We start from the raw sequence: 17,075 nt of genomic DNA on the forward strand, positions 1-17,075 counted from the left end.
GTCATAACGTATCCAAAACAATGAATAAAATCTACAAAAAGTTTGTCAATTCACCAACTAAAATATTTTTGGGTTATGGATATAGCGAGAAACCCAAAACCAACTGGTTTATGCTTATAGCGTTAGCGTTATGGTATGGCACCATTAATCGATTACATTGATTTCCATAAGGTAGGTACGATCAGCTGTTTTATCGGGTTATGGTTTTATTGTTATAAGTCACCATTAAGGTTCATGCACATTATACGACTCGACATGTAGCGAGACGTTCCGACAAAATATTCGCGGCATTTTTCCTAGTTTTGGTCAGGCGCATGGCTCCATAAGAATACATTCAAAGAATATTTTGTCGCTGCAGTCGCGTCGTATAATGTGCATGAACATTTAATTAGCCTTTAAAGGAAAATGACGTATGAATTGCCCATAAAAAAACAGCTGAGCAATGAAGCAAATGTGATTTGTGGTTCACTGGAATGGCTGGACAGTTTTAGTGCCACTAAATGGTTATCGCAAACAAGTTTGGCGACCACCGTTGCTCTTAATCAGGCTACATATATTTGAAATAATTTAAAAAAACGTAATAGACCATGAAACCTAATGTAGGTATATATTATTCATATATTATATGAACAAATTAATTATTTTCAGGTGTGTTCCAAGTGACTCCATAGAAAGAAAAAAACATATCCATATTATTTTATTTAAGTCCATAAATGTAATACCCTCATGAAAGACGGCAACTCTGTTAAGGAACGGTATCCTAGCGTTCGCAATGATTTATTTGTTGTTGTACAGACAAAATCAAGAAAATTTCCTTCACTACCTTTTAACACCTTCGGATTTATTTTTGGTAGATTTTTCGATTTATTAAAGGTAAATTGGTTAATACAAGTTCGCGTAAAATGGAAAACAACGAAATTACTATGTTTATGGAAGTCAAACTTGACATACACAATAAACGCCCAGATTCCCTCAAATTCAAGAAGTGGTCCAAGTGTGAGGTTAAAATTGAGGGCATCAAATGCCTTCCCAGCTACCTGCGGCTCACAATCACTGGTTGTAGTAGTGATGATGAATTGAATGAGACTGAGGACCAACGTTCAGAAGGAAAACGATGTATATGTGTCTCCATTATAGTACCAGGGGTCAGTATTAGTTTAGCAGCATCGCGCACAAAAGAGTTTAGTTATGGTCTTTTCTGGACACAATATCGCAAACAATGTTATATATATTTTGCACTTGAGACGGATACAAGTTGCAGAAGGCACATGAGATGGATAAAGAAGACTATTAAAAACTTGGAATTACATAGGCAATTGATGTTGGAACAAAATCGAATAAGTAGAGGGCCAAGTATGGGCGTGGTTGGCGAGTTGACCACAGACATGGACAAGGAAAACTTGCAAAAGCAAGATGATGAAAAGTGAGTAGTATTTAAGAGTTTCAAGTACTCATTAAAATAAAATGTATTTCACTTTGCAGTTTACCAAAATCACCATATTCTGCGCTGGGACCACTGCCGAATATACCCAGTTGCCATGATTGTAATCAGAGTGGTGTATCGCAACGGATATCACACATTTCGGGTATATATGAGGAAATCATCGAATTTGTTGGTGGGCAACCTCGTCTTTCACGGCGTGTATCGCGTGCTTCTATTGCATCTGGCATCTATGAAGAGATGCAGCCCACCACTAATGAGTTTAATGCCATTGACGAAGAATCTTGTGATTTTTTTAGTACGGCGGCATTAGCTATTTCACCACCACCACCACTTCCGCCTCTACCACCACCACGTAAACGTATAAACACGTTCGATGGTCAAGGTACATTAGGCGTAATTCCACGCTCCAATACAAATCCTGAGTCTGAATTAGCGAAAAAAAAGAAGTATAAAAATGTACTGGATATTATTTTCGGTAATGGGCGTGGCAAACGCGCCGAAAGTGTTAGTGAGACACAGGCTTGTAGTGCAGAGGATATAATTAATAGTATTACACCCACTAAACCTAGCAAGGACAATGAAGTCATAACACCAATTTATGCCAATGATACAGCAGTTAATAAAGAAATGAAGCCGAAATGTGTACAAACGGCCTTAGCAAATTCAAAGCGTAATAGCTTTTCCTCGCCAGATTTATCAAAAATAAACTATTTAGATGATGATATTGCATTGGGCTACTCATTGTCAACAAGCGGTGATCTGCATCTAAGCAATGATAGTTTGAACAATATTTGTTTAACAACATCAAAAGATGTCGGCCAAACTTCAAACGTGCTTGGAAAACATGCCGCTGTTGGGCTTAATGTTTCCGAAAAAATTCCAAATAATTTTAATTTTTCTGCTGCTAATTGTTCCAGCATAAACTTAATTGGTTTTAATGGTGCAGCCATACCTTCAAGTAATTACCGAAAGAATAAAATCTTAATAGATGATTTAACAGGCTATTGTGTTATGGCGCCAATTAAGACTAAGAAAGTGGAAGACGCTTCCGTTGATAAGACACCAGCCGAACCAATATCATCAGGTTACTCAACACGTTCTGATCCTTCAACAAGTTCTTCCACTGCTGATGAGCCAAAAATAACTAAAACAGAAACTAAAACAATCCCTGCGGCGGTTTTTAAAACAACAACGACAAAAGAAAAAAACGCAGAGGAAAGTGCGATATATGAGCAAATGTTACCTTTGCGCGCAGGAAATGCTGAATCAGATAATGAAACGAACAAGAGTACAAGTAAACTAGCCGAAAATTCGGTTTCTACATCTTCCAATGTCATTGATTTTACTGGAAATCTGTATGAGAATTTATTAGCTGTTAAAGCTTCACAAGAACTGGAACATCAACTGCCAACTTCGACTTTAAGTACAAGTACACCGACCGAATCGCCTCTTACCCAACCAACTGTTTGCAATGATAAGCAAATGATAGATTATGAAGAAGACTATTATCAAACACCACGAAAATCTATTGTAAGTGTAGATGATAAGATTCCTTCGTATTATCCAAATAGCTGTGATACAATAAAAACTCGACGTCATCATACATTGGCGTCAGGCAGTCCACAACATTCGATATATAATACTTCACCGATTGGCGGTTTAACCAATGCGACAGTACCAAATGCAACCGAGGTAGGCGACACACCCAATAAAAAAGAAGAAATATAAATTATTTTCATTAAAATATTTTGATTGTGTTTTTGTTTAGCAGTATTTGATTTAATATTTTAAGTCGAAGACTGTAGTAGTATTTTATTCGTTGTTACTATCTTTTGAATGTTTAGTGGTATATATTTTAATTATTTGGTCTGAACTTTAGTTGAAATGTGTTCTATTTTTGTCGATGTATAAAAAAGATATGTTCCATATTTCACAAAAGCATCAACATGTAAATGATGCTCCCAAAGACATGGCCTATGTATGCAATTCTAGTTTTGCACTAGAGAAAATATGTTACTTTTGCGCAAAAATCTGTGCACTTTGTACAGTCTTTGGCTGCCAGTAAGACCATGTTTGTGTTGTGTTTGATAAACAACTTTGTTTTCATTTGCATATCGTAGGTATTACTACTGTATTTAAACCCTTCAATCGTTTCCAGAAGTGCAATATCGCCCCAAAATCTGTTGGCTTACGCCACCTGGTCACGCTTAAAATGCGTCGTGAACACAAAGATAATCTTTACATATCATCGCCACAAAACATAATTGAGCAACGTCAAAGTGGTGTAAATTGCGCAACCGCATTGGACAGTAAAAACGCACAGAAAAATAGTAAAACCCATAAATCCATAAAAGCAGGTGCTTTAAAAATAGCCGAGCATGTTTATGCTGTTAAACATCTCAAAGAGAAGAACACCAATACGGACAATAATCTAAACAATAACAACGAAACAGATGTAACCAACTTTACCGCGGACATGCGTGCGCGTCTCCAAACGGAACTTCTACACTTTGCGATATTACAAAAAATCGATTTTAAATTTGATGATGCCAATTCTGCTGCTGCAAGTCAACAGATTTCATTTGAAGGCCTTAAAACTCCCTCACCAACAGGACAACGGCAACAGCAAACCACCGAAAAGCAGGATCACATCTATGAAAATCTAATGCTTCAGCAAAACAGTGACAGCAGTTCAATGGTACCGGCAGTAGCCGCCACCAGTGAGGCAAGTCCGAAAATGGGAATGCATCAAAGTTGTATGGCTGGTGTACGTATCGAAGTGGACGTTGCTAATAGTGACACTGCAGTTCAAGTAACTGATAGTTGTAGCCCTGTGGAGCTGGGTAGTGGTTTAAGTAATGTAAAGAAGTTTGCTTCGTTGCCGCGTTTCAAAAAAATAGATTTCTCGCCGCTGCGCTTAAGAATAAATAATGTGCTGCAACGCGGACAGCAACAAGATTAGTAATTGCCAGCCATTCAAAGGGTTTTGTTTGTTTGCTGGCAACAATGCAAGAGTTAAAAGAAAAAAAAACGCTTTTTAAACTCAAACGTATTTAATAAATGTCGTTAATATGTAAACGCTTCAAAAGTGGGCTTATGTAAGTATGTGCGCTGTACATTTAAATTAAAAATTGTTAAGTCTTCTGTTTTAATCGAATTTACTTAGAAAATTAAGCTCCGCCTATTGTTCGCTTTGAGCTTTTATGTATTTGTATATCTACTAATGTTATTGTATTTTCCGCGAAAGGTTAAGCGATTTTATAAGTGTACCCGTATTTGTAAGTACTAAAAGGATGAAAGTTTAAGTGCTATTTTATATATAAGCTGCTTTTAAAATAAACTAGTATATATACAGTTACTCACAAAAATAAAAAAAAATCTGAAAATTCAGAAAAAATTTTGAATTATTTCTAACTTGCACATTATTATACTAAAATTTATAGGGCTACAAAACTGCATTCTCAAAAATTTTCTAGAAATTCTGAAAAAAATGTGAAAATTTTGATGGTCATTTTTGAAATTTTGATTAATTCTCCTTACTTTTGAATAACCTTTGACTTTTTTTAATGTGGTTTCTGTTAGGGAATTTGCGATATTTTAGATGAAAATTATCAATAAAGCTGTGAGCCATTGCATTTGATTTTTTTCAGCATAAACCAAGCGTGTACTTATTTTTGTGAGTAACCGTGACCACAGATATCACAATAAAACACCTCAAGTCCCTCAAGTATATGGAACTTGGGTGATTTTAGCTTATGACCAACCACAAATATAAAGAACTTTTATGGTTCCAGTATTACAAATATTATTTAAGCCTATTAACTTTAATGCAAAATCGCAGTTTTAATTTGTTGGCTTATTGAGCTCGAGTACATTATTTTTTAATAATAATTTTTTCGAATTTCTGAAAAAATCAATAGCTTTAATATCATTGCTTTCTTTACAGAAGCATGAATGTGGATTTCTTTCGACTTTCAAGTTATGGGGGCCACTGTGCTAACAAATAAATGGTGTAAATTGTAGAACCAATTTGGATAGTAAAAATGTGCGAGTTCAAACTCCAACTAAAGTTAGCTAGAGTTCAGCCACTTCGGCCGCTTGAGCTGAGATCAGCAGCAAAGTTTAATGAACGAAGTGGAAAATTGGAAGAGAAGCTCGGCCTAAAATCTCTTCGGAGGTTATCGCGCCCTATATATATATGTATATATATGGGGTATTCCAACCCATTTCGACCAATTTTGAACCCGACCCCTTTAGAATTGGCTGAAAGTTTTTCTTCTTTTTCTAGCTTACGAAAGACGTTTTTCAGAATTTTTTCAAATTTTTTCATCCAACTCAAAAAAAGTTATGAATTTTAAAAAAACACGGTTTTTGTTTTCAAAATGCTATAACTTTTTCAAAAATTGACCGTTTGTGATCTTTTTTTTTTACATTTGTTTTTAAATGTACTTTTCCGAAATAATACAAAAAAATTTTTAAAGTTTTTTTTTAGTCATATGTATTTAATTAGCGAGCTTTGCTCATATTGCTTTATACAATGGTTTTTGTAATTGATATTAGAGAAAAATTTTAAGTTTACAAACGGCGATGGTGGATGATGAAATTTTTCTAAAAATAATGTAACAAATTATGCATTTATTTTCTTAAAAATCATTTTCGCTTTTTTGGAGTTGGATGAAAAATTTTGAAAAAATTCTGAAAAACGTCTTTCGTAAGCTAGAAAAAGAAGAAAAACTTTCAGCCAATTCTAAAGGGGTCGGGTTCAAAATTGGTCGAAATGGGATGGAATACCCCATATATATTAGAGCGGTCAACTTTTTTTTCCTACAGGATTATAGCGTAATCTACAGATGATTCTAAGAAAAATTTCTGAAGATACCATAGCTCTAAGTCCGATTTTTGCAAAATAGATATTTTACCATATGAATGTAGGGTTTGGTCAAAAAATCTTCATAGCTTCTGATAGAATTATAGTGAAAATATCATATTGGGCCTACTTTAAAGGTATTTTACGTACATTTCAGCATTGGTATTAATATCTATAGTGTTTTTGAATTTTGATAGAGATATCAGGCTTAAATTATGAGAAATTTGCCTAAAATGAACTTTCAACTACTAAATAAATAAATGTAAGGCGCGGTAACCCCCGAAGAGATCTAAGGCCGATCTTCTCTTTCAATTTGCGTCGTGCTCCTCTTGATTTTCACTACAAGTTGGCCGGACGGGACCTACATGTTTTATGCCGACTCAAAACGTCATCTGCAAGGCAGATGAGTTTTCACTGAAAGCTTTTTATGGCAGAAATACACCCGGAGCGCTTGCCAAACACTGCCGAGGGGCGACCCCGCTTAGAAAAATTTCCTTCTAATAGTAAAAACCTTATTTCTAAAATTTTGATGTTGCTTGGCCCGGGGTGTGAACCCAGGGCATACGGTGTGGTAGACGGAGGAAGCTACCATCACACCACGGTGGCCGTCATTTCTCATGAACATTTTTTTCTTTACAGCTAAAATAAGCTCAGAACATTTCCAACAACTTTCATTCAGACAGTTTCTCTTTTTTCGAATTCGTTTTTGTAGAAAAAAATTTTCAAAAAAAAAACCTATATTTTCCAGTAATAAGCAAAAAAAAAACACAATTTTTATAATTTTAATGTAATTTCTTCAAAAAATTATTTTTTACTTAGAATTTACAATTTTAACATATTTTTCAAAATAAAAGTAATGTTATTATTTTTTAATATCATTTTTGCTCTCCATTCGTGGTCGTTTTTCACGACTTTCTGCTGTAACAGCCATAACACCTTCACGTTTTTTTTTCTATAACACGTTTGGAAACATTTTTTGCAAAAATTAGAGCTATGGTGTCATCAGCAATTTTTCTTAGAATCATCTGTAGATTACGTTTTCGCTATAATCCTAATGGAAAAAATCCATCCATACAATTTGACCCGCTCTAATATATATGTATATATATATATGGGGTATTCTATCCCATTTAGACCAATTTTGAACCCGACCCCTTTAGAATTGGCTGAAAGTTTTTCTTCTTTTTCTAGCTTACGAAGACGTTTTTCAGAATTTTTTCAAATTTTTTCATCCAACTCAAAAAAAATTATGAATTTTTAAAAAAACACCGTTTTTGTTTTCAAAATGCTATAACTTTTTCAAAAATTGACCGTTTGGGATCTTTTTTTTTTTTAATTTGTTTTTAAATGTACTTTTCGGAAAAAATACAAAAAAAAATTTTAAAGTTTTTTTTTTTAATTTTTCAATTTTTCGAGATTTTTCGAATTTCGCCATTTTTTTTTCTCAGAAAAAACTTCAATCAATTCTGCAATCATCCCCACTAATCCCGGAGTGGGCCGATTTTGCTTTATATTTTTTTTTTTTATTTAATTGAAAAAAAATTTTCAAAAATAAATTTTTTTTTATCAATTTTATTTATATAATAAAAAAATGTAAGAAAATGATTTTTAAGAAAATAAATTCATAATTTGTTACATTATTTTTAGAAAAATTTTTTCATCCAACTCAAAAAAAGTTATGAATTTTCAAAAAAACACCGTTTTTGTTTTCAAAATGCTATAACTTTTTCAAAAATTTACCGTTTGGGATCTTTTTTTTTTTTAATTTGTTTTTAAATGTACTTTTCGGAAAAAATACATTTTTAAAGTTTTTTTTTTTTAATTTTTCAGTTTTTCGAAATTTTTCGAATTTCGCCATTTTTATTTATTTTTTCTCATAAAAAACTTCAATCAATTCTGCAATCATCCCCACTAATCCCGGAGTAGGCCAATTTTTTTAAAATATTTTTTTTATTTAATTGAAAAAAAATTTTCAAAAATAAATTTATTTTATCAATTTTATTTATATAACAAAAAAATGTAAGAAAATGATTTTTAAGTATTCTTTTCTTATATATAACCCTAACATCAATTTGCTTTTCTTTGCTTTTGCCATACGGTAATTTTCTCGTGCTGATTTACGCTTCTCGGCTTTCCTCTCCTCATATTTTTCTGCACGGTTTTTAAAAATTTTTGATTTGTTTTTCTTATAGAATTTCACATCGAAATGTAATATTTTCACTTTGTTTTTCTCAACAAACCCTTTCTTAACATTGCGACGTTGAATACGTTTTCTCTCCGTCAACTCAACTTCTGTTAAATTTAACTTCTTTCTATAAATTAAAAAAAAAAAAAACAAGTAAGGAAGGCTAAGTTCGGGTGTAACCGAACATAACATACTCAGTTGAGAGCTATGGAGACAAAATAAGGAAAATCAATCTGGGGTAACCCTGGAATGTGGTTGTATAACATGTGTATCAAATGAAAGGTATTAAAGAGTATTTTAAGAGAGAATAGGCCATAGTTCTATGGATGAACGCCATTTAGGGATATCGCCATAAAGGTAGACCAGGGCTGACTCTAGAATTTGTTTGTACGATATGGGTATCAAATGAAAGGTGTTACTGAGCATTTTAAGAGGGAGTGGGCCTTAGGTCTATCGGTGGACGCCTTTTCGAGATGTCCCCATTAAGGTGGACCAGGGGTGATTCTATAATGTGTTTGTACGATATGGGTATCAAATGAAAGCTGTTAATGAGTATTTTGAAAAGGAGTGATCCTTAGTTCCATAGGTGGACGCCGTTTCGAGATATCGCCATAAAGGTGGACCAGGGGTGTCTCTAGAATGTGTTTGTACGATATGGGAATCAAATGAAAGGTGTTACTGAGCATTTTAAGAGGGAGTGGGCATTAGGTCTATAGGTGGACGCCTTTTCGAGATATCGCCATTAGGGTGGGCCAGGGGTGACTCTAGAATGTTTGTACGGTATGGGTATCAAACGAAAGGTGTTACTGAGCATTTTAAGAGGGAGTGGGCATGAGGTCTATAGGTGGACGCCTTTTCGAGATATCGTCATTAGGGTGGGCCAGGGGTGACTCTAGAATGTGTTTGTACGATATGGGTATCAAATGAAAGGTGGTAAGGAGTATTTTAAAAGGGAGTAATCCTTAGTTCTATAGGTGGACGCCTTTTCGAGATATCGTCATTAGGGTGGGCCAGGGGTGACTCTAGAATGTGTTTGTACGATATGGGTATCAAATGAAAGGTGGTAAGGAGTATTTTAAAAGGGAGTAATCCTTAGTTCTATAGGTGGACGCCTTTTCGAGATATCGCCATAAAGGTGGACCAAGGGTGACTCTAGAATGTTTGTACGATATGGGTATCAAACGAAAGGTGTTACTGAGCATTTTAAGAGGGAGTGGGCATTAGGTCTATAGGTGGACGCCTTTTCGAGATATCGCCATTAGGGTGGGCCAGGGTGACTCTAGAATGTGTTTGTACGATATGGGTATCAAATGAAAGGTGGTAATGAGTATTTTAAAAGGGAGTAATCCTTAGTTCTATAGGCGGACGCCTTTTCGAGATATCGCCATAAAGCTGGACCAAGGGTGACTCTAGAATGTTTGTACGGTATGGGTATCAAACGAAAGGTGTTACTGAGCATTTTAAGAGGGAGTGGGCATTAGGTCTATAGGTGGACGCCTTTTCGAGATATCGCCATTAGGGTGGGCCAGGTGTGACTCTAGAATGTTTGTACGATATGGGTATCAAACGAAAGGTGTTACTGAGCATTTTAAGAGCGAGTGGGCATTAGGTCTATAGGTGGACGCCTTTTCGAGATATCGTCATTAGGGTGGGACAGGGGTGACTCTAGAATGTTTGTATGATATGGGTATCAAACGAAAGGTGTTACTGAGCATTTTAAGAGGGAGTGTACATTAGGTCTATAGGTGGACGCCTTTTCGAGATATCGCCATTAGGGTGGGTCAGGGGTGACTCTAGAATGTTTGTACGATATGGGTATCAAACGAAAGGTGTTACTGAGCATTTTAAGAGGGAGTGGACATTAGGTCTATAGGTGGACGCCTTTTCGAGTTATCGCCATTAGGGTGGGCCAGGGTGACTCTAGAATGTGTTTGTACGATATGGGTATCAAATGAAAGGTGGTAATGAGTATTTTAAAAGGGAGTAATCCTTAGTTCTATAGGTGGACGCCTTTTCGAAATATCGCCATTAGGGTGGGCCAGGTGTGACTCTAGAATGTTTGTACGATATGGGTATCAAACGAAAGCTGTTACTGAGCATTTTAAGAGGGAGTGGGCATTAGGTCTATAGGTGGACGCCTTTTCGAGATATTGCCATTAGGGTGGGCCAGGGGTGACTCTAGAAAGTTTGTACGATATGGGTATCAAACGAAAGGTGTTACTGAGCATTTTAAGAGGGAGTGGACACTAGGTCTATAGGTGGACGCCTTTTCGAGATATCGCCATTAGGGTGGGCCAGGGGTTACTCTAGAATGTTTGTACGATATGGGTATCAAACGAAAGGTGTTACTGAGCATTTTAAGAGAGAGGGGGCATTAGTTCTATAGGTGGACGCCTTTTCGAGATATCGCCATTAGGGTGGGACAGGGGTGACTCTGGTATGTTTTTGTACGATATGGATATCAAATTAAAGGTATTAATGAGGGTTTTAAAAGCGAGTGGCCCTTAGATGTATATGTGAAGGCGTTCTCGTGATATCCACCAAAATGTGGACCAGGTGATCCAGAAAATCATCTGTCGGGTACTGCTAATTTATTTATATATGCAATACCACTAACAGTATTCCTGCCAAGATTCCAAGGGCTGTTGATTTCGCCTTGTAGAACTTTTTCATTTTCTTCTACTTAATATGGTAGGTGTCACACCCATTTTACAAAGATTTTTCCAAAGTTATATTTTGCGTCAACAAACCAATCCAGTTACCATGTTTCATCCCTTTTTTCGTATTTGGTATAGAATTATGGCATTTTTTTCATTTTTCGTAATTTTCGATATCGATAAAGTGGGCGTGGTTATGGTCAGATTTCGCCCATTTTTTATACCAAGAAAAAGTGAGCTCAGGTAAGTACGTGGGCTAAGTTTAGTAAAGATATATCGGATTTTGCTCAAGTTATTGTGTTAATGGCCGAGCGGAAGGACAGACGGTGGACTGTGTATAAAAACTGGGCGTGGCTTCCACCGATTTCGCCCATTTTCACAGAGAACAGTTACCGTCATAGAATCTATGCTCCTACCAAATTTGAGAAGGATTGGTAAATTTTTGTTCGACTTATGGCAATAAAAGTATTCTAGACAAACTAAATGAAAATGGGCGGAGCCACGCCCATTTTGAAATTTTCTTTTATTTTTGTATTTTGTTGCATCATATCATTACTGGAGTTGAATTTTGACTTAATTTACTTATATACAGTAAAGATATTAAATTTTTTGTTAAAATTTGAATTTAAAAAAATTTTTTTTTAAAAAGTGGGCGTGTTCTTAATCCAATTTTGCTAATTTTTATTTAGCACATATAGAGTAATAGTAGTAACGTTCCTGCCAAATTTCATCATGATATCTTCAACGACTGCCAAATTACAGCTTGCAAAACTTTTAAATTACCTTCTTGTAAAAGTGGGCGGGGCCACGCCCATTGTCCAAAATCTTACTAATTTTCTATTCTGCGTCATAACGTCAACCCATCTACCAAGTTTCGTCGCTTTATCTGTCTTTTGTAATGAGTTATCGCACTTTTTCGGTTTTTCGAAATTTTCGATATCGAAAAAGTGGGCGTGGTTATAGTCCGATATCGTTCATTTTAAATAGCGATCTGAGATGAGTGCTCAGGAACCTACGTACCAAATTTCATCAAGATACCTCAAAATTTACTCAAGTTATCGTGTTAACGGACGGACGGACGGACGGACGGACGGACGGACGGACGGACGGACGGACGGACGGACGGACATGGCTCAATCAAATTTTTTTTCGATCCTGATTATTTTGATATATGGAAGTCTATATCTATCTCGATTCCTTTATATATGTACAACCAACCGTTATCCAATCAAACTTAATATACTCTGTGAGCTCTGCTCAACTGAGTATAAAAACAGTACATACTACAGAAAGATCATAACACTGAAATAAAATATTCCCGGAAGAATAAAACTTTTTTATATAATAGGACGAAAATGTATTGTTTTCTTTTAAAATTTTATGAAAGTTGAAATTTACAAGCTTATAACCAATGATCCATTTCGATTATTTTACGTTTTATTTCAAACGTTTTGTAAATGAAAAAAAAACTTTTTGTAAATTTAATGTCCATTCCTGTAAACTTTTTTAAAACTTACTTACCGTTTACTTAATTGCTTGTTGGGCATTTTCGAGACTCATAATTTAGAACACAAACATTTTCAACCAGTCTCATAACATCAAGAAGAACTAGTACCTTCATTCCAATGTTTTGTTTCAATGATAACCGTCTTCTTTTGGAATCAAGTTTCGGTTGATTTTTGCCTGTTGCCCGTTTTAGACTCTTTTGGAACCTCACCATTTTTACGTAATTTTGAGACTAATTCTAGTGTAAAAGTTTGCCTTTTTATCTCTCTATTTTCACTCAAGTTTTTGTGAAATTATGCTAATACATTCGTACATAGGATATAATATACAAAAATTAAATACTTCTGCTCGCTACATACATATATAGTCATAAACAAAATATGCGTACAAATTAAAAATATCCGCCGATTGTAAAGGTCTAAATATACTGTAGATGTGCATAGACGTAAGTATGTAAAATTAGGGATTTTTTTTATTTTTGTAATGCCTAATAAGTATTGAAAACTACTTGAAATAATGCAGATGCGATATCGACACAAGCGTTACATAATTAAAATCAATTTTTTAAGTTATAATAGCTGTGAAATAGTAAGTCGTGCTGATGTCGTGAACTTAGGCGCACCTGCGTTAGACTCATAACACAGGCTGGCAAATTTTAAAACTAGAAATGAGCCCATAATTTTTTAAAAGCCTTCGGGGTGTTGCACCACATTTTTGTACTTGAAAGTGCAAAAAATACGGTTTTCCGCTATATTCGCAACACTTTTTCGTCACGAAAACTTCTTTCAATAACAAAAAAAAAAAAACTTATAAATCTAGAAAGAGCAACTATTTTCGGTGAAAATGTGTTTTTATTTTTGGGAAGGCACCCTTTGCGATTTGAGACTCCCTAAAACTGTTTTGGGTTTGCGATATTTTCTCCATACACATTTTATTTAAAAAAAATTTGAAATCTTCTTACTTACACGATAGTCACTTTATAACTGCATGTGGCGAGTTCAGCAAACGCTGAGTCCTCGAAATAAAAAAGGATGAAACCAAAGACTTTAAATATAAGATGGTGCATTGTAGAGTTTTAAAACTTTGTGGAAATTGTAGGACGGCTGTAAGAGGAATTCACCATACCTTTTGCTATGCTGTCCGCCTCAACATAGCTGATTTTTTTAGGCTGTATAACTCTGTAATTTATTTTGCCTTTGGAAAAATTACCTATTTGAAAATAAGATGGCTGAAAAATATTAACATAACAGCTTAAGTTAAACCAACAATTGAAAATCTCAGCCAAGCGAGATGTAATTTGTCTATTCGTTTCTTATTTGCACGATATAGGGTGTGTTCGAGCGGCAGCAGTGTTACTTTTTATGACAGCATAACGTTCTTTAGCAAAATTTGAGCAGATGTGGCAATTTCGCGCGTTCGTTGAACTAAATGTTGACAATCTATTGATTCCCTTCAAAAAACGCGAGTACTCCATAAATAGTGTAAGGAATACTCCTTTAGGAGTATAGGAGTGTTCCAAAACTAATCTGTATTCATACAAAAAATGTGCTCCAATTAACATTGCGATGTCCTAGGAGAGGAGTAGGTGATTCCACTCTCGCTTTGTTTGTGAGTATTCCATAGAGTACATACGTGAGAGTACTTTCCAAAGTACTTTCACTGTAGTACTCCATGGAGCACACACAGAGGATCATATGCCAAAGTACTAAAGAGGAATTGTGTCGGAAAGAGTTATCGGAGTGAATTTAATTCAACGACAACAATTGGATTCCATGACAGCCCTGAATATCTCGGAAATAAGAAACAAAATGAAATGTCTGATTCGTCATATAGAATCAGCGAACAAAAGACCTTTCGAAAAGTATTAGCTCATTTCTGTGCCTGAATTTTTTTTTTTTAATTTTGTCGGCCTATGTAATTTATCATTATTTACGTAACTAAATTAGCAATCCGTTGAAGAGACCCAATTGCGATTGGGTATATGAAAAATCAATGCAGAAATTTTTTTACTGAATATTAATAATGTAAGAATTTTATACTAAAAAATAAAATATACATAAATATACACATAAAGTATTAGATAGATAATTAATTGAGGATCGCACTGCGACCATTGGTCTATTGTGCCCCACATAAAGTATTACCCGATCGAAGCAAAATTACTTTAAATATAATCATAAAAAAAATATATGTTTAACGTCGTGAAATATCAAACAAAATAAAATATCCGGTCGAAAATATAATATAAATAGTATATACCTGATCTTTAAACACAAAAACTAACAATATTAAACATATCTTAAAACTGAACCAAAAATACACAAAAATATGTTTTCGATAAAACCGGCCTTGAAATCGTTAAAGTACACTTGATCGTGCCGTTGTTAGGTTGAGAAATGTCGGAATTACGACCCAAATGTGGGATTTCATAGTGTTAATATATATTTTAAGGAAATATTAATATTTAAAGATATTTAATTTCGCATTAACTCAATTTCGAGAAAAAAGTCACTTCTGCGGTTATGACGCGAAGTCAAATAAATATGTAATAAACTATCAAAATAATTATTTTAACGCTAGTCTGCCAGAGCTATTAGATTTTCTTTGCAAATTAAATAAAAATATATCACATAACACATAAAGGCCCTTATCAACAGATTTTTCCGATCTGAGCTTTCACACATAGTTATTGTTATGATATGTGTATTACTTTGAAGGGTTAAGAATTTAAGGCTAGTAAATAAATGCTGCACAACCACAACAGCAATGTAAGCAGAAGAGGCAACGAATTGCTACGCACACATGAACACAGCAGCTAAAAGCGTTGTGACATTACTCCCATAGAAGGCAACAGCGAATATGAGATGCAGCAGATGAGAGAAGTAAATAAACAACTTATTTCGAAGGATGTTCGAGAAAAGTGTAGACCCTGGCAGAAATAGGCTAACGAGGCAACTGAGTGATAATGAATCAGTTTGATCTTAACACGCAATACGTGAAGTTCGCGAATACATAAAATTTTGAAGATTTAAAAAGCCATATCATATCTACATGTATTGGCATTTGTGAGTAAAGCTAAGGATATGTCGCTCGTTGTATTTTAAAGAGGTGTAATTCAAAATTTCAATTTTTTGGCAAATAAAGTTTTCTTTTTCCATACAGTTTCATTAAAAAAAAAAAATTCAGAGACCACTGGACCGGTCATCTTTGCCCCTAGGAGTATTCAATGTGGTGAACATAATCTTACCAGTTGGTTGTTGTAGGGTATCTTAAAATTTCGAAAAATTAAAATTTTGGAATACCTCAGTTTACAATAAAACGGGCGATTTTACGTTCCGCGCCAAACCTGATACCATATAATTTTGAAAGTTAGAGGATTTTTATAGTCTTTGTAGCTCAACAGTTTTCGAGATATCGTTTTTTTTTTGTACAAAAGTGAGTTTTCTCAATCAAATTTGTATAAACGTGTTTCCTATCAAATAAAGTTACATAGAAATTGAACCATTGAATGCCGTTTTCAACATCTACAGTCAACCATAACTGTCACATATTTTGACAGAATTGGTTCCGTGATCTGGCCATGGTTCAATTATACAGGTTGACTCATCTCATCAGCTGATTTTATTTATGTCATTGCATGTCGAAGGGATTGTCAAAAGGAGATGGCAAACTCAAAATGAAACCAACACATTGGCAACATTTTACTTGCACATACAAAAACTGCTAAGTTTTATGTTTTCATTCCATTCCATTCGCACCAACACCAATACACAGATTTTGACAATTTGAACAGACATATTTTGTTGCTTTACAGATGAGCCAACCATGTATAGTTGAACCATGGATCTGGCAAATAAAGTGTAAGCTAGCGTTAGTGACTTATCTCGAAGCTTCTAAAACGAATATGCAATGTATGTATGTCAGCTGCTAGTGTACTAAATAATAAAGATACTGTTTTTCCAAAATCGATAATCGGAAACGTCAGAACTAAATAAAATAAAATGCACTATAATCTAAAAATATATGAAAAAATCGAAGTGTTTACATCACATTGAAATCAATTGCTCAATTAATTGCTTGTAATAAAATAATAAACGCTATATTGCATGTTAAAAGTGTTATTTACTTAGATAAATTTTGTTGAAATAAACAAAAATATTTACATGAAATATTTAGTATTTATATATATCTACGGATGATAAATTATTCGAAGGAAATGCTTTTTTGGCTTCTTGCTTTTAATAAACATAAACATATCATTAAGAAAAAAAATTTTAAATCAAAAAGGAAATAATGTTTATGGAAAAATTTTGTAAGCAAAAACTTGAAAACAAAATAAACACAAACATTTAAAAATTTAAACTAAACAAAAAAATGTGTTTAATGCGCAATGTGCAAATTGCTTTTAGTATCGTT

At 34.4% G+C, this 17,075-nt stretch overlaps 1 protein-coding gene across 1 annotated transcript; it reads left to right on the top strand.

Annotated features, from left to right (window-relative positions):
- Window positions 1-669: 669 nt before the first annotated feature.
- sced (scrambled) lies at window positions 670-4,841 on the top strand. The gene is made up of 3 exons (XM_067771198.1): window positions 670-1,423; window positions 1,483-3,136; window positions 3,603-4,841. Exons 1-3 carry the CDS (start codon window positions 903-905, stop codon window positions 4,404-4,406), a joined length of 2,979 nt encoding a protein of 992 aa, XP_067627299.1. The 5' UTR covers window positions 670-902; the 3' UTR covers window positions 4,407-4,841.
- Window positions 4,842-17,075: the final 12,234 nt, after the last annotated feature.

Source organism: Eurosta solidaginis, chromosome 3, assembly GCF_040869045.1.
Source record: "Eurosta solidaginis isolate ZX-2024a chromosome 3, ASM4086904v1, whole genome shotgun sequence".
Lineage (NCBI taxonomy): Eukaryota > Metazoa > Arthropoda > Insecta > Diptera > Tephritidae > Eurosta > Eurosta solidaginis.